The sequence below is a fragment of the Sycon ciliatum genome, chromosome 2 (genome assembly GCF_964019385.1).
Source record: "Sycon ciliatum chromosome 2, ocSycCili1.1, whole genome shotgun sequence".
Lineage (NCBI taxonomy): Eukaryota > Metazoa > Porifera > Calcarea > Leucosolenida > Sycettidae > Sycon > Sycon ciliatum.
The window spans coordinates 43,234,656-43,261,363 of NC_088644.1; the positions used below are offsets into that span (position 1 = coordinate 43,234,656).

Sequence of the window (26,708 nt, forward strand, 5' to 3'; positions counted from 1 at the left end):
AATGTAGCGCCTACTGTAGGGCTTGAAAGTGATGACGTCAAAAACGGCCAGGGAGTAGTAAGTTGACATCAGATTTCTATTTTGGATCCACTACGGTGTGACTTTGCTATTGCTTCAGTATGTGGGTGCATAGCAACCCACTCATGTCGTATGCAGGTGTGACTTTTACTTCGCCACCAGTTGTAACCCCACCCCCAGTAGTCAAATCAGTCAGTTTCACTGGCTACATCACCTTGCGGTGAGTAAGACGGCTTGAAATGTGCTTGGATCCATACAAAAACTGTTTTGAATTTTTGAAATTGTTGCTATGCTGTGACGTAGCACTTTCAAGCCCTATTATGTGAAGATCTACTACACTGTCGGATCGGACTCATGTTGTATTTTGGTATTTTTTTGTTTTACTTGACAGTCAATTTCGCTAATATTAACGACAATTCGCGAATAACGACAGAATTTCCATACCCAGAGCAAAGTCCCATCTAAACTGGAAACGATGGCTACCTGTATACCTGGCCAGTGGCCACCAGGGAGTAGTAAAATATGTATTTTACTACTCCCTGGTGGCCACCCATCTGTATGCGCATCTTTAACACGGACATCTAGCGATCACGTTTTTTTCAAATAACGAAAAATGGTTGGTCGTTAAAACGTTTTTAAAATAGCTTCTAGACTTCGTGACTCGTTAAACTTTCCGGTTTTACAGTAATCGACTAGGTCACAGTCGGTGCATATGCAGAACCACACAAGCCATGCAGTCCACCCTATGTGCAATGTGTGGAGCTGGTATACTACGTATTCATGTTCTTTGTTATCTTGCAAGGCATCACCCCGTGTTGGGGACGTGGTGGTGCTCAGCAAAACGCAACATTTGCAAGAAAGTGAAACTCACCACCACACACACTGACACATGCATACACACACACACACACACACACACACACACACACACACACACACACACACACACACACACACACACACCTCAGACCTCAGACGTGCCCATCGCGGAATTCCGGAAGCGATGATAGCGAACAGCTATGTTAGGCATATCAACTTGTGCTGGGATTACACCATTCAACAGCTTGCAAGGCTGATGAATTGACCGCCGCTATTTTCTAGCCTGGTATCCACCACACAGCTGATGAACACACACACACACACACACACACACACACACACACACACACACACACACACACACACACACACACACACACACGTACACTGACACAGTAATACGAGTGTGTCGACACGAGTACACAGTCACATTTGTGCGTCAAGTGACTGTGCATAAGATCGCTCCAGACCAGTACAACCCAAAGCCAAGCCCCCATGCAGAACACTGGCAAACGCGTCTATAGTGCCGCATGCGCGCAGGTCTCGGACACCACGCACAATTAAAGCCGGCGCGCTGCCAGGGCATGACCGTGTTCTCTCACGATCCCATCACCATCCAATGCAATCCAGGAGTAGAATATTTTAAGGAAATATTTCTTTTTTAAAGTAAGTTTGCACATGACCATAAGAAGCAATACAATCATGTACATGTATATCACGAAGAGTCAAGTAACGAGGAGATAGTCAGACACGGCATATACGAGGGAGAGTTCAAAATCGAAAATCAAAGAACCACACCGGATAAAATAGAGCATTAAAATCAGGACAGCGGCTGCACTGGACAGGCACGGGTAACTCGCAGCTCAGCACAATCGTGTAGACACAGCCAATGGAGAGCAGGGTACAGCACAGGAAACTTTCACGCACAATCCTTGCGGCGACTTACAGCCTACCAAGGTGTGGTGTATACAGCATATGAGCGGAAGAAGGACAAACTCACTATAAAAACACGTATTAAACGGCACGCGCATCTAGCATACACTGGCACTGCATGCCAGCGTTTATACGGCATGGTAGCCAGGAGTACTAAAAGAACAGGGCCGGCGGGGTTACATACACACACACACACGACGGATAAACGACGGACGTCCGGACCTAAGCTAAGAAACAGGTGTGACGGTAAAACGAGAGTCCACTAAACACATTAGAAAGAAGAAGAGAAATAATGAGAGCGGGAGTAGAAAAGCCCTTGGTACACCGCGGACACCAACGTTAAAAAATGGCGACAGTGGGTGAACTGAGGCGAGTAGACAGGAAGCAAAGACGAGGGCACGAAGTAAGAAATAAACTAGCAGTACCAACTACGGATAAGTACACAATCGGGAGCACTCGGATAAAAAGGAAGCTGATGAGAGCGGCGAGAGTCAAGATTCGCGATTTCTTATGAGCAGTTTTATAAAGGCAAGGGATGATGAGAAATGATAGCTTGCTTGGAAGAAAAGTTCATGGCATTTTTGGCGATGAACAAATAAACGACCTCTTGAAAGAAATAGAAAATCTTAGAAAATCAGCACAAGGCGCTCAGGGCGCCAAGTTTTAAACAGCTGTAGCTCGGCAAGACAAATCACCATATTCATGTCATCTCAGAGATACTTTAAATTATAAGCAGACCACCGTGGCATCATGCAGACCACCGTGGCATCATGCAGACCATGGCATCATGCAGACCACCGTGGCATCATGTATCATAAGTTGGTCAGGACACTTCGGCGACAGATCACAGGTAATACATCAATCACACTCTCTATGATATCTACAGTCAAGCAGACAGGTATGTGGCTATACAGGGTAGGGGGTCCGGGTTGGTGCTATGTTCAAACCGATGAGCAGCATGCGTGTGTGCGTGTGTGCGTGCGTGTGTGCGTGCGTGTGTGTGTGTGTGTGTGTGTTTCCAGAAAAGCAGCAGTACATAACGGCGAAAGCACTGGCATGCCAACACCCACGCTGATCTAGTACGTGACAGTACAATGCTCGGCGCGATGTTCTGCTTGTCTGACTTCTTAACTAGTCTCGTTACATACAACAGGGAAACGATAGCATAAATAGGCAGCAGGCTGGGGTGCAGGGCGGGGGTTAGGGGACGACGCTATATACAGCGCGAGCGTGCATCACTAGTGCATGCATATACGGGGTTAGTAACCAGCGTACTAGTAGTCATGACGACGACACCACCGGCAGATATTTGCCGACGAGCGTCACGTCCCTATATGTACACGTGTCATTCAGTAAGGTTGCTTGGAAAGCGATGGTGATGTGGACTCCCCGTGTGCTCACCTCAAAACAGCCGCTGTAGCCAGCTAACGGTGGCACTTGCATCAAACGTGATGTTGCCATCTAAAATAAATACCTACAAACAAGCAGTAATGGAGAGCAAAGAGAATGATCCCTCGCCCCGACTGCAAAACACTGAGAACATTGGTAGCTACCTTTTAAAAAAGAACACAGTAAATAGATTTGATTTACTCGGTTGATGGATACACACCTTTAAGTTACTGTGAACACATGGCCACTATAATCTCTTTTTCATTGAAGTAATTGTCAGTGGTGCTAGTTCCCATCCGACATGTGTGTGGTTTGTGTGTGTGTGTGTGTGTGTGTGTGTGTGTGTGTGTGTGTGTGTGTGTGTGTGTGTGTGTGTGGTGTGTGTGTGTGTGTGGTGTGTGTGTGTGTACGTGTGTGAGGGATTCACTGGCCACACCAGCCGTGTGGTGTAGACCAGGCTGAATAGTGGCGGTCAATTCTTCAGCCGTGCAAGCTGTTGAATGGTGCAATCCCAGCACAAGTTCCTATGGCTTCTGTTGTAGCATCGCTATCATCGCCTCTGGCGATGGGCGTCAAATAGTCAGATGGTCAAAATGGTGTGTGTGTGCGTGTGTGTATGTGTGTATGTGTGTGTGTGTGTGTGTGTGTGTGTGTGTGTGTGTGTGTGTTCGTGCATGTGCGTGTGTGTGTGTTTGTGCATGTGTGTGTATGTGAGAATGTGTGCACACACACAGTACTAGTACAGAAGGGAAAAGCACATACATCGTGTATCACTCACCGGAGTGCTGCTTATTCGCAACTCCAGAAGATGCTCTAACGTCACATCCACGACATGAGTATAACCTGAACCTGCAGTTTGACAGACATACATGCACAAGAATACTGCATCAAAATTCCTCTCTACTCACTGTGGTGCTACCAATCCTGCTGCTACACTCACTGTATTATGCTTTTTGGATATTCGATAGTCTACACCCCCCCCCCCCCCCTTCGAGATGAAGTGCTTCCGCTGACTCCTAGGAGTAACTAGTGTTGAAACGATCTCACCGGATACTCGTTAGCTCGCTCGCCAGAAACTCGGCTCGTTTGTGCGGCCAGCTCGTTTGCACTAACGAACACCGTACACCGTACTCCGTACACGAGTCGTAAAATATTTTACGACTCCCTGGTCGATCGAGAATCCAGTCCCGCTCAAAGTGAAAATCACTCGCCGTTACAGTATGCCTGCACGACACTTGAGTTGTTTGTGTTGTCGTTGCAGCTTTGGTGGACTCCACTGATGTCTTGTTCCGCATCTGCTGACCTGTCGCAGGATATGCTTCGGTCACCTCTCCATTCAGCGCGAGTGAAAGTAAAATAGTTACGCTCAGTCGTTTGGAAGTTTTCTCCCGCGATGCAGCGAAGACCAGGACTACTTGCAATCTTTGCAAAACGGTCTATTCTTACAAAGGCTACTCGACGACGGCGCTGAAAAGACACCTCGACACCAAACAGCAGTCCGAAGTGAAGCAGCAGCAACCCCAAATGCCGGCGGTGATAATTTGAACCAGCTGAAAAAATCGAACTTAGAAAAAAAATTATTCAAAAAATCATATTTGCCACATCAATGAAACTCGTTAGCTCGCTCGATAGCTTGCTCGTTAGTGGAACTGATCGCTCGTTTGTTATAGATACGCTCGTTTCAACACTAGGAGTAACATACCACGACCGGCGTACCAACCAATCTATCCTGGAAGAAATCAATGGCATCATCGGAGCAAGGATACGGCTAGCGAATGAAGTCAAGAAATTTAAGTTGATGTGGTTTGGTAATGTTACGAGACATGACGTTTTCTCCAAGTCCTTCCTGCAAGGATCAACTCCTGGATCTCGACCAAGAGGAAGGCCCGCGACATCATGGATTTCTAACATCAAAAGTTGGACGGGTCTTCCCTTGCATGCTCTCTCTCATGCAGCACACGATAGAATTGGACACAGAGACATCATTCACAATTCTCTCGCTGATTAATGCCTCTACGATCACCTTGTGATTATGAGTTATACATACACACACACACACACACACACACACACACACACACACACACACACACACACACACACACACACACACACACACACACACACACACACACACACACACACACACACACACACGAATGCGCACACACAGGAACACATGCATTCTCAGAGCCCTCTACAACAAACAATACGCAGCACGTCACATCACGTCGCACCAAATCAATCTCACACACAATGGATCTAGCAAGATTTCAAGGTTGCTAGCACACAGCAAACACAATACTACACAAAAACTGATGACTGGCATCACACAACACACAGTCAAATGACCCTATATAAGGAGACCACCTGGTAACAGAGACCACCTGGTAACAGAGACCACGTTTTGAAGGTCCCACGCGCGGTCGTCTTAAACAGGTTCCACCGTATACAGACTTTATCGTCAGAATGCATTCAATGGAATTCCGCTGATTCCGAAATGAAGGTAGAATTTCCGTAATTGGTATCCGCCCATTCGACACCATGCGTGTTTGTTGAATGAAATAGGTTAATACTCTGTACAAACAGTCACAGTTACAGAAAGATCGAGAGCCGAAGAATGCAGAGACTCAAGGCCCAGCCTAGCATCGTTCTCAAATGTTCAAATTCAGCCGTGTTGTTCTTATTCAGCGATCACGGAGAGCAGCAGATGCTGCAAATAATGCCATGAGGAACACTAGTCTTGTGGAAAACAAATCTAGCCTGGATTGTTCTTAAATTTGTGCATTTTTCGGCCTATTACCACGGTATGTGTTCTATGGCCGCCTGTCCTGCCATGACAGTTTCCGCTGACCACAGTGTAATAGTCAATCTGAGGTGATATCCGAAAATAACACGTGCTGGTGTTCATTGTTTCGTACTTCGAAGTAGGTCAGTTGGCTGCGGCAGACAGGTCATGACCTGCAGAGAATCCAAGACGAGTGGTTCGAATGCAACGCTCATTCGGCGCCGGCTGGAGATCTTTTTCTTACAACAACGGGCACGGCGGTGGATGTGTTATGAGTTCCATCCGCCAAGAACCTTGCCGGTCGTTTGTCACGGATTCCATCGTCCAAGGTCAAACTGTTCAAGGAGACGGATGATGTTTGCGTTGATAGTGCTGCTGCATTCGCTGCCGCTACTGACCGACAGAACCTGAGTCCGCTCACGACGCAACGCATCCAAGAAGCTCAGCGTCCCTGCAAGGCCTTCTCCACTATTGTTCAAGAGATCAAGGCCGATCTGCCGGTGTCGACACGGTCTTTGCGACAGGTATGCAGTGGCGGATTTAGAGGGGGGCGAAGGGGGCACGTGCCCCCCCCCCCCCCCCTTCAGAAGCGCCGACCGACTTTTTTTTTACTGATCTCGATCGAAACCGAGCTCGCGCGCACTTCCTGTGTAGATGACAAGGCCCAGTCGCTGTACTGCATGCACTGTACACATTCATGCACTGGTTCACCGGGTCCGTAGATCGATACGCGGTACGCGTGTACTGAACTTGTGAACTGTCAACTCTCGTCGCGTCGATCTGTATTCCGCGATCCGCGATCCGTGCGCACCAGAACTACGGTTTTGGTCTAGTACTGCACTGTACTCGTAGTACGAAAACAAAGACGGTACAAGTGCAAGTACACAGTCCAAAACTTCGCATGGCAATGCGTAGATTTTCCTGCCCTTGCCTTGCAAACTTCACTTGCCTTGGCGTTCCAAGCCAGGGCAAACGTTGATCCCCCTTCCGACCTCACTGCTGCGTTGCTGGAGGCGAACAGCGTCTCGTTCCCAAATGTCCAGCGTATTTTGACGATTCTGCTTGTTGCACCGGTCACAACAGCAACTGTTGAGCGCAGTAACTCCGCACTTGGCTACATCAAGACCAAGTTGCGCAGCACCATGGGCAATCACTGATTCTACTCTTCGTCCATAAGGACATCGCCCTTGATGTGGATGCCATCATCGACCGGTTTGCACGGATGAAGCCCAGGCGTATGCTGCTTTCCAACGCAATCACTGCTGATAGCTGAACTAATAGTACGAGTATTTCACACTTGCATACCAGCATTAGAAATAAATCATTTTACTATACAACTTGAACTAAATAATTACATCAATTCATAAAACATCACAAACATCATAAGACAGGTCTTTTTCCGTTTGGTTGGTACAATTGCTGATTGTTATATTATACCAATAGTGCCCATACATTTACATGTTCGAGTATCACAAAAGTCATTGTAAAAGTAAACTTGTTCCATTGAGCCTGTAGTGTGCCCCCCCCCCCCCTTGTTTCGGATCCTGGATCCGCCACTGGTATGTGACCAGCAGCACCTTCAGGACGACTTGCTGTGCCGGTCAGTTGAAGTTGCCCGTGGAAGGTCAGATTGCAGTTCCAGTTGAAGAGCTAGATCTGGAGCCGGCTCTGCGTAGTTCTGTCCATGAAGGACCGGCGTGTGTGTGATCCCCGGTAGCCTAATCAGGGGTACGTGCTGGGTTCAAATCCCGCTCGTGGATCCCTCTTGTGCTACATTGGCGCCCGACGCTGCTCAACCTACCCACGACCCTGAGCTGAGATCTCGCCTACCCACAAACTTCCGGTGCTATGAACTTTCCTCCATCGTTTCAATTCCTGCCTAGATCATGTCGGCGAAGCTGTGGTGACCAACCAGCTAGACACATTTGTATTTTACTGGATTCAGCTGTCTTCTCACAGCCCCAAGTCAGGTTGGACTGGAAGGCTCTGACAAACGTGAGCATCAAGACCTATAGCAAAACCCGCTGGTGGTCGAAATATGAAGTCATGGATCAACTGCTAAACCTGTTCGGAGATGTGGTCGGATTTCTCCGGACTGATGTCGAGACGCCTGGAGCTTTGCGCCGCCGAATGCATGCTGTCATTGAGAACCTTGAATGCCGAGTAGAACTCCAAATCCAGCTCGCAGTGACGGTCGAGTTTTGCTGTCCATTCGTACAAGCCACGTACAAGTTGGAAGGCGACGGTGCGCTTCGTCTCGTAGCTTACGAAGTTATCAGTGGCATTCGCACCTTCGTGGCCATGCAGCCCATTCATTTGCCCTTGACGGAAGCCGTTGCTGCACAGCTAGGAGGCGCCGCTAATCCTAACCACAGGGAGATCTGGATGGATACGGCTCGCCAATGCTTGCCACCTGCAATTACCTACTTCAACGCCTGTTTCCTGTGTGGCTGGTGTTCTAGCTAATGCCGTCTCAGCTTTTCGAGCCGCCCGCCTGTGCGACCTTTGCAAGGTCAATGAGATAATGCCAATGATCGCTGATGTGGACAGTTTCCAGAGCTTCCCGTTCGTGAAGGCGGAAGACGTCGTTCGCCTACTAGTATTTCCTGTTGTATTTGACTTTGGAAGTCCAGTAGCATCCACAAACCATTCGCACTTGTGTGTTCCGTAAGGAGGCCAGTGTCTTAGCGCCCAGTAATAAGTGAGAGGGACAGAAGACACTGAAATAGCCAGTCAAACTGAACTTGGCCGAGCTGAAACGTTGGAATTCGACCGAAAACGGGCAAAATTCCAAAAAATGCAAAATGCACTCCAAAGTACCCCAAAATGCAAAAAAATCAGAATATTCGGACAGGCCTAAGCCACAGACACATGTTTGCCATGCGTCATACATGTACATGTACACGTTTTGTGCTGGAGTTGTTCTGGAGTGTCGGATTGTTTGTACTCGTGGTGTGACTATCACGAGTACGACAGAGTCCCGTTACGTCAGGGGAAACATATGCCCCCCTTTGGGGACATTGGCCAACGTAAGGCTAAATAGCACATGTGTTCATGCAGCATACCTGACTGGTCGGTGTTGGCGTTTCGATTTGCGCCCACCACGCTGAAGATATACTGTCCGGGACTTGGCATTGCCACTTCGATAGTCTCTCGGCTGCGCTGCGCAGGACACACGGCCACAACGTTAAACCGACGCAGCGTGGTTATGTTCACACGGACTGGGTGAGGCGAGTTGGCAGCAGAGAGGCTGCGTCGACGGTTGCGAGGCCGTTCTCTTCCATCGCTTAAGCGCTGCGGAGATTGATGCATGCACAAATATATAGACAGACAAACAGACACACACATACACGACAGACGAATACACTCAACCGATTAGAAACAGATAGTCACCTAGCCCTAGGAGCTACTCAACCCCATTACCACCAAAACATGAATGATTTTGATTGCAACTGGTTATTTGACAGAAGTCATGGGGGAAAACTGATGACAATTTCCACTTTGATTATGTGCTTCAGTATTGAGCATATCAGATTCAGCAATTTAATGGGAAACTCTTTCGTGGGCCCAGCCCTGCATAATGCAGGTACAGCAAAACCTGTCAAGGCGACCACCTGCCCTAGAAGACCACTGAAACCAGGACCAAGGAATGGTATTTCCAGCCAAATGCCTCTGGATAAGGAGACCACCTGGTAACAGAGACCAGGTTTTGAAGGTCCCTTGAGCGGTCGTCTTAGACAGGTTCCACTGTACATGTACATACGATGCACGTACCCCAAGCGGGCCACAGTTGCTGGCCAGGACAAGGCCTCTATGAATGGACGGCAAGTACGCCGCACGTTATGTGTTACTTGGACATAAGGGCTATTCTGGCCTGAGAGTAAGGCACCATTAAAACCAGTTTGTACGTTGCAATGGCTCTGACTGAACAAGCTAAGGGTGCGATATGGGGGGGGGGGGGGCATCAAGTTAAGGGTGGGATACGGGGCCCTTGTGCCATGGTTGTCATGACACAGCAAAACGCTTGTAGACTACAAGAAGGCAACAATTTTCTGCACGTGCAAAGGACTATTGGTCATAAAAGGGGCTTGCTGGACACGCACAGCTTGACTAGTTGTTCTCTCGAACTAGAACAGTGCTGCCGTCCAGCGTAATCCGTAATCAGACCTCGTGAGTCAACGCGCACAGGGTGCTGCGCAACAGTGGACCTAGGACCACTGTGCTATGCCCTGGTGCACAAAGTCTGGACTCATGAGATCAGAATGGTATCATTGAGCATGACTGAAGTTGTAGAAACAGCCCAGCAAGCGGAGAGCATGCACTTCCTACTTACTGATGTCACGGCTTTGAGTCGGGCTGCTGTCAAATAGACCTTGTAAGTCTCCAGCTGCTCACTGAGAAAGTAAAAATGTTCATTGACAAGCTGTACACGCACACAAACATACATACACAAACGTGGGCACGTGGCGCACACACACACACGCACGCACACACACACAAGAGAAAATTCGACAGACAGCCTAGCCGCAGAAAATCGGTTCCTACCCAGGCGCCATGGTCTTGCAGACACAATGAAAAGCAACATGCGGTCCCGAGCACAATCCAGCCGGGGGGGGCAATGACTGTCACTATGATGCTACTTACAGTTTGTATGCGCACAAGGTGCATCAGTTCACCACGACAGCGAGCGTGCAGCTCCTCCTGACTCGGTAAACTCTACGAGCACGGGGACAGTAAAGTACAGGACAACACAGACACACAGATACAGACACAGACATACAGACATACAGACACAGACATACAGACACAGACACACGCACACACACACAGATACACACGTGCACACACACACACACACACACACACACACACACACACACACACGATGTTAGAACCTCACACGTAACGATGAACATCGGACCCAAGTCAGTCCAGGGCTAGGCAGACATATCCAATGTGGTAAGAACAAGCGTAGCCACACGGGAAGAAAAGTCATTACAGATTCAGCGTAACGGGATATGCATGCCTACATCATAACAACAAGGAGTTTACATCATAACTTTGGTCAGATGTTCGGTTATGTGATGACCATCGTGGTAGAAAACTGCATTAGTGCAGTGCAGTATCCAGGCTATAGCCAGACTTCTGGTGTGTCTATAGTATAGACTCTATACCCGCATAACAGCACTAATAACAATACCAGGGTGTGCTGCAATTATACAAACACATGTTTTCCCCTCTCCAAATCTCCTGTTCCAGTGTGTGTGGCAAAATACGAACAGGTTTATCTTCTCCAAATCCCTGTTGCAGTGTGTGCTGCAATAAAATAAAAATAAAACAGGTTTACCTTCTCCAAATCTCCTGTTCAACGTCAATTTATCGCTAGTCAGTGCCTGAAGCCTGACCTCAGGTTACCAGAGCTCATCCATTTCCTTACCTCCTTCATGTTGAGGTAGTCAATAGAAGACTCAACGTCAATGCCATTCTGCCTGAGGTTGTTCAGGAGAAGTTCAGTGATGGACGAGATGTCCTTGATCTGTTGCACTTCAAAATCCTCCGCTGATTTAACTACGTGCACTAAGGGAAGAGTGCGATACGATTCTGGGAGCTGGACACCAGACACAATGAGAGAGGAAAGAAGAGAGTGTTCAACAGAGATAGAAATAGAGTGATATACCCTAAATCGAAGACTGTACCGAGACAAAAGAGCAGGTAGAACGTACAAAGAACATGAACACACAGCTACACCCATCAGCAGGGCAGTTGAAACTTGCGCACTCTCTCTCTCTCTCTCTCTCTCTCTCCTCTCTCTCTCTCTCCTCTCTCTCTCTCTCTCTCTCTCTCTCTCTCTCTCTCTCTCTCTCTCTCTCTCTCTCTCTCTCTCTCTCTCTCTCTCTCTGTCTGTCTGTCTGTCTGTCTGTCTGTCTGTCTGTCTGTCTGTCTGTCTGTCTGTCTGTCTGTCTGTCTATCTGTCTGTCTATCTGCCTGCCTCTTACCATTTTGAACAGCCGTGCCAATAGTGTTATGCAGCGGGTCTTGAACGTCTTCAGCTGCTGATCTGCTGATGAGCAAGAGTCCGTAGAGTCTCGCATTAGTGACATGTCCGTGAAACTGTCATCCAAGATGATTGCAGCGTCGTCGTTCATGGTAGTACGGCTGCACAAGTGTAGCGTGGCTCTCGACGCCCCGTTGTTGATCATCATTGGTATCTCACCTAGCTCGTCCAGCACTGACCCCAGCCGATCATGACCCTGAAAGCCAGCACACCAGCACACAAGCAAGGACACAAACAAGGACAAACAACAGATACAACATTCAACGACTGAATTTACTGGCAGAGAAAGTTGACCTTGGTACAGAAAATAGTGCTCTTGCCTGGATGAAACACCCGATTCTAGAAGAAGAGAGGCAGTTAGCACAATGGAGCAGGAGGACAATTCTCTGAACTAAGGTAAGGAAACAGCAGCCACCCAAACCCACACATGCGCATAGCATCCGTGTTCAGCACATATGAGCACTTCAACGCACGGCCACGCAAGCTTTGACCCCCACACCAGAGAGCTCCAGAGGGAGCTAGGCAATGATAGGCAGATTGCAGTACAGACTTAGCATCTTCATCCAATACCAGCCTGCATTCATTTGAGATGCGAGAGCACACACGGCACAGGCACTGTTTGCTCTCTGTATACTGCCAAAGTTGGTTGCACAGCATGACGTTTCTCCTGCCCCAAGGGCAACTGGAACGGTCACCCCGGGATTGAAATCTGCATCGTTTCACGCTCTAGTCATTCGTACCGTCTGCCTAGATGGCACGACTTACTGACCCACACCTATACCCATGTTTAGCACGTGTCTACACTTCAAAGTACAACCCCACGGAAGACTTACACTCACTGCCAGCACTTTCTCGGAGTGTTTGGAAATGAGCGTGTGTAGCTTGTGGATATCGCTCAGCTCCACCTCTGACATCACTGAGTTCTTAGTGAAGGCTAGGAAGTGCTCTACTTGCATGAAGTCATGGAAGTCATCAACATCACACAGCTGATCAAAGAAATCCTGAACACACACAAAAGATCATGCACAAATAATGCACAGACGACATATCAGGCTCAGGCACGTTACATGCTTGTACACCAACATGAACATGCCACATGTATGGGTATCACGAAAGAAGATGTAATGGAAGTAATCAGTATCAAGGATGATGTAATGGAAGTAATCAGTATCAAGGATGATGTAATGGAAGTAATCTGTATCAAGGATGATGATGTCATGAGAGAAATCAGTATCAAGGATGATGATGATGATGGAAGGACTGAAAATCCCTGTTTGTTACATACCGAAACATGGCATCCCCATGTAGACTGTAGTGCACTGCACTAGCACTTGAGTCAGAGATGGTGGAGTACAACCCATATCCTAGGCATATGTATGTACAGTACAGTACGTAGCACTGGCTACTCAGGCTCAGTGCTAGCTCTTCACTCAAGCTCAAATGCACTTGAGTATGCACTTGAGTACGTCAGTAAAATGTAACAGGTTGGGTCATGGTTCTCTGCTTCTGGTGGTGTACAGGGCTGTGGCTAGGCTGGGTCTTGTCAGATGACCAATGTACACTGCATGCAGACATGACGTTGGTGAACACATGATCCATGCTCATGTAGCTGTTTGCTTCCTTTTTCATATTTTGTTAATTTACCTATAATCACATTGTCACAACTGCCTGATGAATGCCCATAATTGGACGAAGCGAAAGGAGATGCAAGCTGCAATGCAAGATTTGTAGTGGTGTGTGTGTGTGTGTGTGTGTGTGTGTGTGTGTGTGTGTGTCTGTGTGGATACGAGACTGATGGCAGTAACTAGAACGTTGGCCGGCTGGCATAAAATCCTGGCTAGACCTCTGATACCAGCAGCCAACAGCACGCTTACCTTCAACTTCATTTGGTAACTGGATATGAAGTCCGTAAAGGGCACCATGTACGGTTCACGCAACGAGTTGGGATCCACCTGGTTTGCTATCTTCTGAATAATCTTCGCCATCTGTGAGAAGAGAACACGAAGACACGAAGATGATGGGAAGGCCAGGGCAGAGCCGTTGCGCATGCTGTTATTCATATTGGTACTGGTCACAGAACCCCGTATTACAGACTATGTACAGCGCCTGAGCTGCGTAAATCCTTGGTATGACAGACTATGTGCAGCATCTAAGCTGCGCAAATCCCCGCTACTACAGATTATGTGCAGTTTCGAAGTTGCAAAACTCCCCGGTACTACAGATCATGTGCAGCATCTAAGCTGCACACCTCCCCGCTACTACAGACGATGTGCAGCATCTAAGCTGTGCAAATCCCCTCTACTACAGACTATGCGCAGCATCTAAGCAGTGCAATTCCCCAGCAGTGCAGACTCTGCGCAGCATCTAAGCAGTACAACTCCCCGCGGCTACAGACTACTTCAGTATGTGCAGCATCTAAGCTGCGCAAATCCCCAGTAGTACAGACTATGTGCAGCACCTAAGCCGCACAAATCCCCAGTAGTGCAGACTCTGTGCAGCATCTAAGCTGCACAAATCCCCTCTACTACAGACTATGTGCAGCATCTAACTTCTAAGCAGTACAAATCCCCACTACTACAGAGTATTTGCAGCATCTAAGCTGTGCAAATCCCCAGTAGTGCAGACTATGTGCAGCATCTAAGCTGCACAAATCCCCAGTAGTGCAGACTCTGTGCAGTATCTAAGCTGCACAAATCCCCAGTAGTGCAGACTATGTGCAGCATCTAAGCTGCACAAATCCCCAGTAGTGCAGACTATGTGCAGCATCTAAGCTGCACAAATCCCCAGTAGTGCAGACTATGTGCAGTATCTAAGCTGCACAAATCCCCAGTAGTGCAGACTATGTGCAGCATCTAAGCTGCACAAATCCCCAGTAGTGCAGACTATGTGCAGCATCTAAGCTGCACAAATCCCCAGTAGTGCAGACTATGTGCAGTATCTAAGCTGCACAAATCCCCAGTAGTGCAGACTCTGTGCATACTGTACGTACCAGTGTTAATGTTCTATGTGCAGCCTTGGTAGAGACATTCTTGATGTTGATTTCTGTACAGAACACAATCAGCCAATGGAACAACACGCTACAGTTAGATATGATAAGCTGGTTGTTGCTGTGTGCTATGGTGACCTGGCGGTGAACTACAAGCGATGAACCTCTTCCATCAAGATTTATGCACAGGGTACTCTGCATTGTGTCGTCCAAGATATTCACCAGATAAATGGTTGCGCTGCGCACGCGCGCGCGCACACACACACACACACACACACACACACACACACACGTGCACACACGTGCACACACCAATGGACATTTTTTCTTCTTTTTTTTGGTGCGTTTATGTCCCCCATGACGTCGAGACCTCCGGTCGGCTGAGGGCAAAAAGCCTCACCATCACTCTGCTCCCACTATGCAATTTTTGGTCTTTGCCTGTGAGGCAAACAATAAAAAATAAAAATAAAAAAACTGGACGCCCATCGCCGGAGGCGGTGATAGCGATGCTAGAGCAGAAGCCATAGCAGCTTGTGCTGGGATTGCACCATTCAACAGCTTGCAAGGCTGAAGAATTGGCCACCACTATTCAGCCTGGTCTACAGCACACAGCTATGAAGTGGCTTTTTCTGGCCAGTGAATCCCTACTTTTTGGACACACACACACGCGCACACACACACACACACACACACACACACACACGCACACACGCGCACACACACACAAACACACGGCGACACCACAAACTCACTTGCAGGACTGACGATGGTAGGGTTGATGTAGCGCAGAAAGAAGAAACCACCGACGAGCGATGCTGCTCGATCTTGCTGCGCTTCGTTTTGGCTCGACGTGTCGGGAAAGTACTGATGAACCAACGTGCGAATTGTGCGACACAACCAGCGAATACCAAAGGGAACACTACTAGCTGAACGGAAGATACAGCCTAGTAATGACTCCAGGACTTCCTGAAGGCGTTGTGTGCCTGGGAGAGACGAGCTGGTCAAGGATACGTGACTGGCTAAATACACGTGGCTATTTCAAGTACTCATGGCTGTTTGCCCAACTGCAGGGTACATGTACAAGCTAGTTATGCAATGCTAGTGGTAGTAGTAGTAGTAGTAGTAGTAGTAGTAGTAGTACTCAAGAGACCATGCGCCATATGGTGGCAATGGCCTCTTCAGACCGCCCGACTCACAGGCTCTGAATAACAGCTCTGGCTTGTCGAAGCACTGTTAGAGGCTACTCCAAGAAGCAAATGAAACACACGTGTCTTTGCAGGAGGATAAGACTGGCTGTGTGCTTTTTGAGATCTCGAGCAATCATTCCATGTACAGACCTGAAGATCAAGGACGAGAATCTGAACAGCAACAGCAACAACTCTCATTGGCCACAGGCCATCGTGAGAATAATGATTTGAAACAAACAACAACAACAGCAGCAGCAGCAGCAGCAGCAGCAGCAGCAGCAGCAGGCAGCAGCCATGACTATACGACATGTTGGAATAGGGCAGGAGAGGATACGATCTTTGACAAGATGTTTGACATCAGGATCCTCAGCAGCCTAAACACACGAAAGAGTGGACACCAAGTACAGAGACTTGATCAATAGCGATAGTAGGGTCACATACCAGAATTTACGAAGAAAGATGGTGTTCAAAAGACAGAACACACGGCGGCCTCATATGCTAATGCCTCAATTCTGCCACATTAGAGAGGTTCCGCACTACGTAAAGTTGACTTTACGTTAGTGGGCGGGAAAAACCCGTGAATTCGCGAGTTTGCACTCCACTTACGGAAAGTTGTCTACGTTGAGTACGTAGATAGGGCTCTGATAGCGTAGCTGGTCCGTAAGTGGATTGGGGTACAAATTTGTGACTTTCCCCAAGTCGATCCGGTCGTACACTGCCGCGTCGTACACTGCCGCGTCGTACACTGCCACGTTCGGAGTTGCCAAGGGCAGCTACGTGATTTGAAAACTCCGTATCGCGGAACACAGATGCGCATGCAGTTTACGTAAGACTTTCCGTAGATCGACTACGTTTTTTTACTAACGTAATTCCGTTATGCGGAACCTCTCTATTAACCCTTTACTGTCCGTACATACAAGCATCGATCCAATGGGATCGATGGGGTAGGCATTTTGAAATTATCGTAACTTGCTCAAATCTAGGTCTTTTGGAGAGATCGAAATATGTAGGTCGAAGAGAAAAGTCTCAGCTGTCGCCTCGAACAATTCCCGAAGCGATACGAAGAGCGATTGCTGAGTTATCGCACTCGTAATTCTGGTCCCGGGAAATGTGCGTTCAGAGCGCGACGCGCTTGTCGACAGCTGGGATTTTCTCTGTTTACGTCACCTGTTGGCAAGGCTACACCGATTCAAATTCAAAAGTAGGTTCCCGGGAGTCTCTACGAAAATATTTGAGCTCGATACGAGCAACAGGGGTGACATGGTGGATTGAGATCGATCTCGAGCATGAGCTCAGCGCTGGTGCGCGTTCCCTGGCTTGCAGCGCTGGACCAGTGCATCCTGTGGCGCCGAGTGTGGGCTCATTGCGTTCGTCTCATCAAGACCTTTCCAGGATGCCCAAGATCGTGGAAATTGTCAAAGTCAAAACAAAGTTACGTCTAATTCTAGTTTCAGATTTTGTGGCTGCGTGGGCTTGTATACATTTTAATCGGACAGTAAAGTTCACGTAAGGCATGGACGTGCACATTTGCCAACAGCATACATGTACATGCATGCTGTGACGTACCACAAAACCAGACGGGGTGTTGGAGTCCTTCATTCCCTTGTTGACCAGCTCTGTATACACCTGACAAGACACGGCAATAAGGGAGAAATTCAAATAGACATGCATGGGACGTGCACACGCAGTCACGCACACATACACCCACACCCGCAGGTACACACGTACACAAACACACACACACATACACCCACACCCGCAGGTACACACGCACACATACACCCACACCCGCAGGTACACACGTACACAAACACACACACACACACACACACACACACACACGCGAGTGCTAGTGCCAATCCAGCACATGTACTTGAAGTATCGAAGAGTGGAGAGCACGGTGAGTACATGAGTGTAGTTGCTGCAAGAACAACATAGCCCTATAGCAGAACAGACATTAACTTATGGCTACTCGTTCATCCGGATTCCTCGCCATCCGGAAGAAAATCGCTGGTTACCAATTTACAGCATATGTCATGCACACACACAGTATGTGTGTTTGATTATCCGGTTCCCTCGCCTATCCGGATATTTTTGTGGAAACGGATGTGTCCGGTTACTAGTATGCGAGGTCTGACTGTACCCCACTATAAAACACTACAGCACTGCCGGGTGCCGAAGAACGGAGGGCCAAAGAACTAACTGGCTGGAAATTTTACCAAGCACAGCATACCAATGTATACACGGTGACTCAACTGTGCATAGGCTGTAGTACAGGAAAATAAGAACGGCCTACATGTAGGCTAGGAGGCTGAACCCCCAGCTCTTCGGCACAGTACTGCACGCCAACTCGGATCACAAAAACCCACCAGCAGCACCAGGGAAAGGCCTGATTCTCACACATACCAGGACTGGATCGACTTCAAGGTTGTCCCCAGCAGTAGCCAGGAACACAATGGGAGCCGTGAGTACTTGGTGAAGATACTCCTGTCCAGGACCACGACTGAAGAACAAAACAAAACAAACAACAGACACACAAGGAGGATGAGCAGTGTAACAATGTTCGATAGTACTGTTGATACAGCCACTGTATGTACATGAGAACACAGTGTAGACACGAGGCTAAACGAAATAATGTCACACACAACTGCCATGTGCGTGTAAAATGAAGGAGATAGGGAAAAAAAGAAAAAATTGTTTTTGTCAAAGAATACACAGAAATTTATCCTGATATGCAACAAACTGCTACTTCATACTTTGAAGCAATCCAATCTTACACGAAACCCTTGCTAGCCTGGCATTACTATGAAAACACACCGCACAGAATGGGGATAAGACCGGAGCACTGGCTGCTGAGATTCACAATTTCAGAGTGCAGTCCTTACACTAGATACAGTAGCCAAGTCATGCTATCTTGGTATCCACAGTTCACAGTGGGAGGGAGTGATGATTGTGCTGATGTGCCACCATGGCTAACACAACTGTCGACTAGCAAAACAAATCGAGGCCAATCAAACACGACACATATCCCCGATCTTACACAACTGTCCAACCTCTAACCCGTACCCTAGGGTCGGTGTCCATATTAGTACACGAGCCGGCACATGACCTACCGTGTGTATGATGTCATCATGCGCGTAATGGCAGTGTTCTGGCGTAGCACGCACGTCACATCCGCTGCCTGCTCAAACTCCTGCGTCAGGGCCAGCTATAAGCAGCAGCAGCACCAGTGGCAGCAACAGAGCACGGTAGCAGTCAAGCAACAACGCATTGTAACAATCGATTAGAGGCGAAACAGACAAGTATATTACGTCTGTGCTTCAATACTTTGTATCACCGCCCCCGACAAGTTACAAATGCTATCATACAGGAGCCGCGACAAGTTACAAATGTCTGGAGGTGATGCATAGCAAATGGGTGCAATACCCAGCAGACACAGGTGAACTGCTCACATACAGCATACAAGATCAGAATGCACAACATCAGGTGGAAATGATACCATTTACACTACAAACAACACACACAACATCAGAATGAATGAACTTAACAAGATAAGACAAGAGGGATGTCGTGTGGGTCACAGTCAGTCAGGAACTAGTTTGTAGCAACAAATCACGATAACCAGGTTATAGCAACAAGTCTCTCGGGGCTGCCACACCTAGAAGGGCCCACCTACCTCAAACATGCACAGCAGCAAGTGCTCTTCTCTCGGATCGTAATGGTGACCATAGAGAGTGAACATGATGACCTTGAGTAAGTCTGTACACGCACACACGCACACACGCGCGCACACACACACACACACAGCAATAGGATCAGCAATAGCAGCAGCATCAGCAATAGCAGTAGCAACAGCAGCAGAATCAGCAATAGCGGCTACATCAGCAATAGCGGCTACATCAGCAATGGCGGCTACATCAGCAATGGCGGCTACATCAGCAATAGCGGCTACATCAGCAATAGCGGCTACATCAGCAATAGCGGCTACATCAGCAATAGCGGCTACATCAGCAATAGCGGCTACATCAGCAATAGCGGCTACATCAGCAATAGTAGCTACATCAGCAATAGCGGAGGCAGCAGAAGCAACAGCGCCTGCAACAGCAGTGGCAGTAGCAATGGCAGGATCAGCAGCAGCAGCAATTGCAGTGACACCAGCAACAGCACCACTATCAGCAATGATATATGAGGAGCTGCTGGCACATTGCGATTGTCAAACTTACCGTCGATACACGCTGAGCCAACTTGCCGGGCAAGTTTTGCTATGTAGTGCGGTCGAGTTTGAAGCAAGAAGAACAGTGTACCGTAGTGCTGCACAAACATACAATACATCAGGCAACGATGATGTCATTATTAGTTTACACTACAAACAACACACAAGACATCAGGTAAAGATGATGTCATTATTAGGCCACCCTTTCTTTTTTCGTTGTTTAACGTCCGCGCCCGCGTACCTTTTTGCCTCCGACCGGAAAAAAAAACAAGAAAGTAGTAGTACCAATAATAATGCGAAGTTGTAAATACATGATTGTGTAGTTTCACAGTGTGCCGATCATGACCTTAAACTTACAGTATAATCTTGCCTCCCGGGCATGCCTTTGTCTTGTGTTCTTTTTCTTTTTTTGTTGGCTTTTAAATATCGTACGGTGTGTGTCCTAGTAAAAATCCAGATGATTGTAATGAATTCATGACATGCTAACTCCATGCTATGTACCTGTTTTGTTGGATTCATCAGGCATGTGCTCCAATGTGCCATCAAAGAGTGTTGTTCTATGCCTGCAAGTGCCGTTAGACCCAGAAATATTGTATATATCACATGCTTTACTGGTCAAAATGTTTGATTGGGGTTTCCAGTTTTTGGAATGGGCTTTTGTTTTTTTTCCGCCCTCCCGCGTACCTTTCCGCGAAAAAAAGGACGTTAAACAATGAATTAACAAAGGGTGGCCTTAGCTTACACTACAAACAACACACACACACCATTACAGGTTGTAATGATATCATTTACAATACAAACATCGAACATACAATACATCAGGTAGTGACAGTGACATAACAATAAGAGTGCATATTCCCAAAAGTGTGCAGCTCTGATCTTTGAGCTATGTAGTATGGGTGTCTTGCACGGCACGCCACCTTCATTACGTAGTGAAAATGACGATCCAGCTGCCTGGATTTGAGTTTTCCTACGGTTTAGCTTCCACGGTTTCACGTGCAATAAGGCAAGTTCAAAGGTGATGCCTATGCGTGACGCACCACATACAAAACCATTCGAAGTCTCTGAGGAAAGCGGATTTGGAAACAGGAAACCATGACTACGGGAATGATGACGCAATGGCCCACAATCCGTGGGTACGTACTGCGAGCAGCGCGCCGCGCCATACCCCATATGCAGAGTTGAATACTCTTGGGGTTACGTACTCTTGATAACACCACATACGACATCAAACATACAAAACCGTGAAACCTGTCTAAGACGACCGCTCATGGGACTTTCAAAGTGTGGTCTCTGTTACCAGGTGGTCTCCTTATCCAGTGCCATTTGACTGGAAATAGCGTCCCTTGGTACTGGCTGCAGTGGTCTTCTGGGACAGGCGGTCGCCTTATCCGAGTGGTCGCCTTGACAGGTTTACTGTACAGTCATGTACATGTACATCAGGTAGTGACGATGTCATAACACTACACACATCAGGTAGTGACGATGTCATAACACTACACACATCAGGTAGTGACGATGTCATAACACTACACACATCAGGTAGTGACGATGTCATAACACTACACACATCAAACATACGGCCCGTGGCCACACCCGTCCATTATCAACAAATTCCGTTCGCAAAGGCACAGGCGGTGATGGAGCACAATTTTTTTTTTAAATTTCCGTAAGTGCACACAGGTCAGCGTATGACGGCACGCCACCCATGTAAATGTCAAACGTGGTCTGTAGGCCTGCGACTGCAGAACATGGTGTCCAGTCTGGAGTATACCATAGCGTGTAGTATGCCGACTGGATCCGGAATGCGGAAACTATACTCTATGCTGGGGACCGGTGAGAGTTGAATGCAAATGTGTGCATGGTGTCATGAGACTGAGAGTGAAGAGAGCTGGCATGATAACAGTATCAACGAAGATCAAGATAATAACTTTAAAAAAAGCTCTTGTTTTGGTAATCCTCAGTCAAGTAGCCAGATAGAGCATTGATTTCACTCTTGTTTTACGCCGCCTTATGGCCTTGCGCACTATGCTGGTGGAGTCCGTAATAGGAAGCAGACCACTAAATAAGCTGAGGGGAGTGGGTAGTAGAATTCTAAGTGAGGTTGCCACTGGATGCTGATATGGACTGACAACCACCATGGGTATGGTGTCTGTGCTTGCTGGCACAGATTTCATTGCAAGTGCAGCTGGTGCAACAGTACAACAGTACAGGTGAGTGGTTGGAAGTAGTCAGTAACAAAACAAAGTGAACTGACTGTGACACCACACGACATAGACTGCTGTCGACTGTACACTGACATGTGAATAACCAAAACTCAATCACAGGAACCTATCGATGTACCAGGAAACAATTTTATTAGCTTCATTGCCATTGACAGACCAGTGTACATTGTATTGTTGACCTACACTATAGTTCATTGTGGAGTATTACCTGACTGAGTCTGACTCTAATATTGCATGCATCAATAGACAAGTACAATCATGTACTTAGGTCCAGGATATATCACCCGGGAATTGTTACAACCACAAAAAAAACATTGTAGCAGGCTAAGGTCAGTAAGCACTGAGTCCAAGGTACTGAGTGCCCCTGTCGGCATGTCATGCCAGACTAGTGCGTGTAAAGAAACGTCTAAAGAGACGTCCAAGGCAAGGGATGATTCCATTGCAGCCTCTAGATTAATTTTACGTAGACCACATGTACTAGGCGTCGCTGTAGGGCATAGCCACAGGATTCGCCACCCCGCAGTGAAAACATGTAACCGAGCAGAAACTGTAGGGGCTGCAGCACCACGCAATCATCACACGCGGCACAGACAGCGAAGTGTCCGTCTACACTTCAATGCTCCTCGGGAATCCGCCACGCAGAGCGACTGAACTGGGGGCGCAGCAATGCACGGTCAGCGCTGGTGAACAAGACAGCGTCGTGTAGCTGAGACCGTCACAAATCTGCTCTTGACGTTCTATCTGTGAATAGTGACAGTGAAGTGCGTGCGAATAATAACCACAGATGACCCACAAATTGGCACAATGACTTACGCGAAGCTGTGCGTCGGTGGGCCATGATGCAGCTTTATCTTGTTGTCCACGTCCTGCATGAAGAAAAAGGAGAAGAAAAATGTAAAGCAAAACTGAAGAAAAAAACTCCGAAACAGGAACAAGTGGATGCAGTCAGCAGGATGTGATGAACGCTCCACTTTTGACCTTGGGGTCAGAATCTCAACAGGCATAATCGGAATCTTCAAGCCAAACAGAAGAGACCGGCCATAAGCGGCAACATGATAATTACCGATATGGGAAAACGACCGTCTACCAAGCCTTCCACGGGCTTCACAGTTACCTAAACATCAGCAACGCTCCTCACAAAAAGTAACAGAACAGTGGAAATTGCTCAAGAACACGGAACACACCGTACAAACTAACAGAGTGAAACGTGTTGACTATGAATGCGCACGTGGATACTGCTTACCCAAGACAGCCAATTTCCCAAAGTCGCGCCTGTCAACCTGCTCTTTCTACAGCATTGGAGAACAGAGTGCACACAAAACGACACAATGAGCAGCAAATCAAGCGAGCTTATCAAAACAACGGCTGCAAACATGCGGTGACCGAAGGAGCTCCAGCAACACGGAAACAAAACCAGAGAATTCAAACGGACGCGTTCCTTGCATCATCAAAACTTACATCGTACGCGATGCGTAAGCTGATGAGTAGACCAATTTGAGTATCAAATTGTCGCACAATTCTTTCAAGGTCAAAATTGACTTTGGAATTGCGGGAGACATCAGCTTTCATAGAAGCGACCTGGTTCTGAGCTGCACAAACAATAATTGGAGCACACAGACAAGTAAAAGAAATTATTCTGCACTGCAGACAAGTGAAAGAAAGGCAAATCGTTTACCACCGATACACGTACACACACACAAACACGCAAACACAAAAAAAAACATTCAAAGAACACAGAAACTCAAACTTACTTGAAATGAAGCTCTCATCTCGATAGTCCATGTGTACTTCAGTCGAATTTGCTGGAGTGATCGTTGCCCTGCTACGCACCAGGCAGGACAAAGGGCTGGCGGGTGCACTCACATCTCTCCTCAACAGAGATTTGGGAGAATGGGTACTCTCTGCAGAGGCAATGCTACTCTGAAAAGAGGTGCGAGGTGCCAACAGCTGTTGATGCTCCATTGTCAGAGGAGGATAAGCTGCACTACAGGTCGAACTGAAAAGAGGAAATCACCTAAGCTGAGAAGATTTGGACGGGATCAAATTCAATCTTCCTTCGTACAAGGGAATGTCAATTTGGCTGAGTAAATCCATTTCAAGCAGCTCACTTCCTCCAAGAGACGAACATTGATTGCTAAATCGAGCCGCTGTCAGACGTGGAAAATCCAAGACTCAAAGCAGTTGATGAATGTCACCACGCATGCAGGCGACATGCGAGAGTATCCGGACGACACGCGTTTCTAATTCAGCACTACATAGATAATTTTGCAGCGAAATGTGACTTTTTCCACCGGCAGTCTCCACTGGTCTCGTCGGAAGCAGAGTATCCCTTCTAGATCCTGTTTAGTTGTGATATGTTGTCAAAGCCGAGAATCACCAAACAAAGCCTGGAACAGTCAGTGGAAGGAAAACCTCTACAAATGTAGCATTGAGAAAACTGGCTGTGGGCCCTCACGGCCCAGTCAGGTTCAGTCAGTTGAGCTACAGATAAGACGCTCTCGTTGATTTTTCCAAAGTTGATAGCACGTGGCAGCAGTGAAGTAAAGCAGTCAGCTCAACGTGCAACGTGTGCTCGTGGTACGTACTAAAATGTAGTACAGGTGTAGTACTACGACAGTTGTGGCCTTTCGGATCCGACCCGGCGATCGATCCGAAGGAGCTGGACCTCAAGCAGTCAAGGCTCAAGTCACGGCAGATCAGCAAGCACCCGTACAGCGTGCCTACATGTGGTGTCGCAGCATGCAGTCGAGTGCACGATCGGTACGACTCGTCACTGAACTGAGTGAGTACGAGTACGAGTCGTAGATTTACATTGTACATGACTTTGTACTACAGTCATTTTGTTACAAAATTTGTACACAACCAAGCAAGCATGCAATGATCATGCATGTACATGTGCATGTAGTTCTGTAAAAGCAGAAATAATTGTCGGTGGTGTTTTATTTTCGAGAACTAACAGTTAAGCGGGATTCACAGAAGCTTTTTTGCGATGCGACACGCGATGCGACGCGATCTGCGACGGACGCGTGCGATGCGAACTCGCGAAATACCATTCACAGAAGAAGTCAGTGATCTTGCTGATTTGGCTACGTCACCATGATATTCGCGCGGTTTGATACAACTTGTACAAATTTATAGGCAACTCTTGAACCTTTGTACAACTTTGCTGTAGAAAAGGTCAAAATCGTACGCCAAATCGCTTGTCGCATCGCAAAAGTTGAGCCAAGCTCAACTTCTGCGATGGCCTGCGATGGCCCAGTTGCGGCAGTTGCGTGGAGTGCGACATGGCTGCGATTTGGGGTTTTCCCGGTTTCGCGCCTGTCGCATCGCGTGTCGCATCGCAAAAAAGCTTCTGTGAATCCCGCTTTACTAGTATAGTATTATTACTTCCGTACCGACAATTTTACGGAAAAAAAAAATATATATATAATTATACTCAATCTGCGGACAGCATGCTGTTTCGTTCTTTTTGAACTCATCAGTGCAGCACAGAGGAAATGAGGCCGAACCTGATAGCAATGAAAATAAAAATTTCCAATCAGGCCCGAACGTACCTTGCTAGAGTGCTCAAACTGACAAGTCAGTGAGCTCTGCATAACGCAAACAGCAAAGGCACTACCCCACGCAAGAGTGCTCAACTGCTACAAGAGCAGGAGCGAAATACTCAATCTGCGGACAGCATGCTGTTTCGTTCTTTTTGAACTCATCAGCGCAGCACAGAGGAAATGAGATATATAATTATATATATCTACCCAATGATGTAGACAGCAAGCTGTTTCGGCCATAAAGGCCTCATCAGTACAGCTACGAGCTAAATAGGCCGAGCTACCAGCCGTGGTGCAAAGGAGGCACCACAGATATACTCAATCTGCGGACAGAACTGTTTCGTCCTTTGTGGACTCGTCAGCCGGCAGCACAGAGGAAATGAGGCCGAACCTGATAGCAATGGAAATAAAAATTTCCAATCAGGCCCGAACGTACCTTGCCAGAGTGCTCAAACTGACAAGTCAGTGAGCTCTGCATAAAGCAAACAGCAAAGGCACTACCCCACGCAATAGTGCTCAACTGCTATATATATATATATATACCCAATGC

General features: G+C 47.6%; 1 protein-coding gene across 1 annotated transcript; it reads right to left on the reverse strand.

Annotated features, from left to right (window-relative positions):
• Nucleotides 1-1,470: 1,470 nt before the first annotated feature.
• LOC135810204 (uncharacterized) lies at nt 1,471-25,029 on the reverse strand. The gene is made up of 21 exons (XM_065323674.1): nt 24,365-25,029; nt 24,072-24,202; nt 23,857-23,902; nt 23,427-23,479; nt 20,399-20,486; nt 19,852-19,934; nt 19,289-19,383; nt 18,582-18,678; nt 17,742-17,801; nt 16,510-16,549; nt 15,741-15,971; nt 14,992-15,044; nt 13,877-13,987; nt 12,836-13,003; nt 11,944-12,198; nt 11,385-11,555; nt 10,592-10,663; nt 10,281-10,370; nt 9,013-9,241; nt 3,938-4,008; nt 1,471-3,244 (listed from the first exon to the last, which is right to left on the reverse strand). Exons 1-21 carry the CDS (start codon nt 24,573-24,575, stop codon nt 3,173-3,175), a joined length of 2,427 nt encoding a protein of 808 aa, XP_065179746.1. The 5' UTR covers nt 24,576-25,029; the 3' UTR covers nt 1,471-3,172.
• Nucleotides 25,030-26,708: the final 1,679 nt, after the last annotated feature.

Bases quoted from the DNA above. Each gene is read 5' to 3' on its own strand.
- LOC135810204 (XM_065323674.1), bottom strand. From the start codon at position 24,575: ATGGAGCATCAACAGCTGTTGGCACCTCGCACCTCTTTTCAGAGTAGC. The intron at 24,203-24,364 runs GTAAGTTTGAGT...TTGTTTGTGCAG, and splicing joins AGATGAGAGCTTCATTTCAA to CTCAGAACCAGGTCGCTTCT. The intron at 16,550-17,741 runs GTACGTCACAGC...TCGTGTGTTTAG, and splicing joins ACACCCCGTCTGGTTTTGTG to GCTGCTGAGGATCCTGATGT.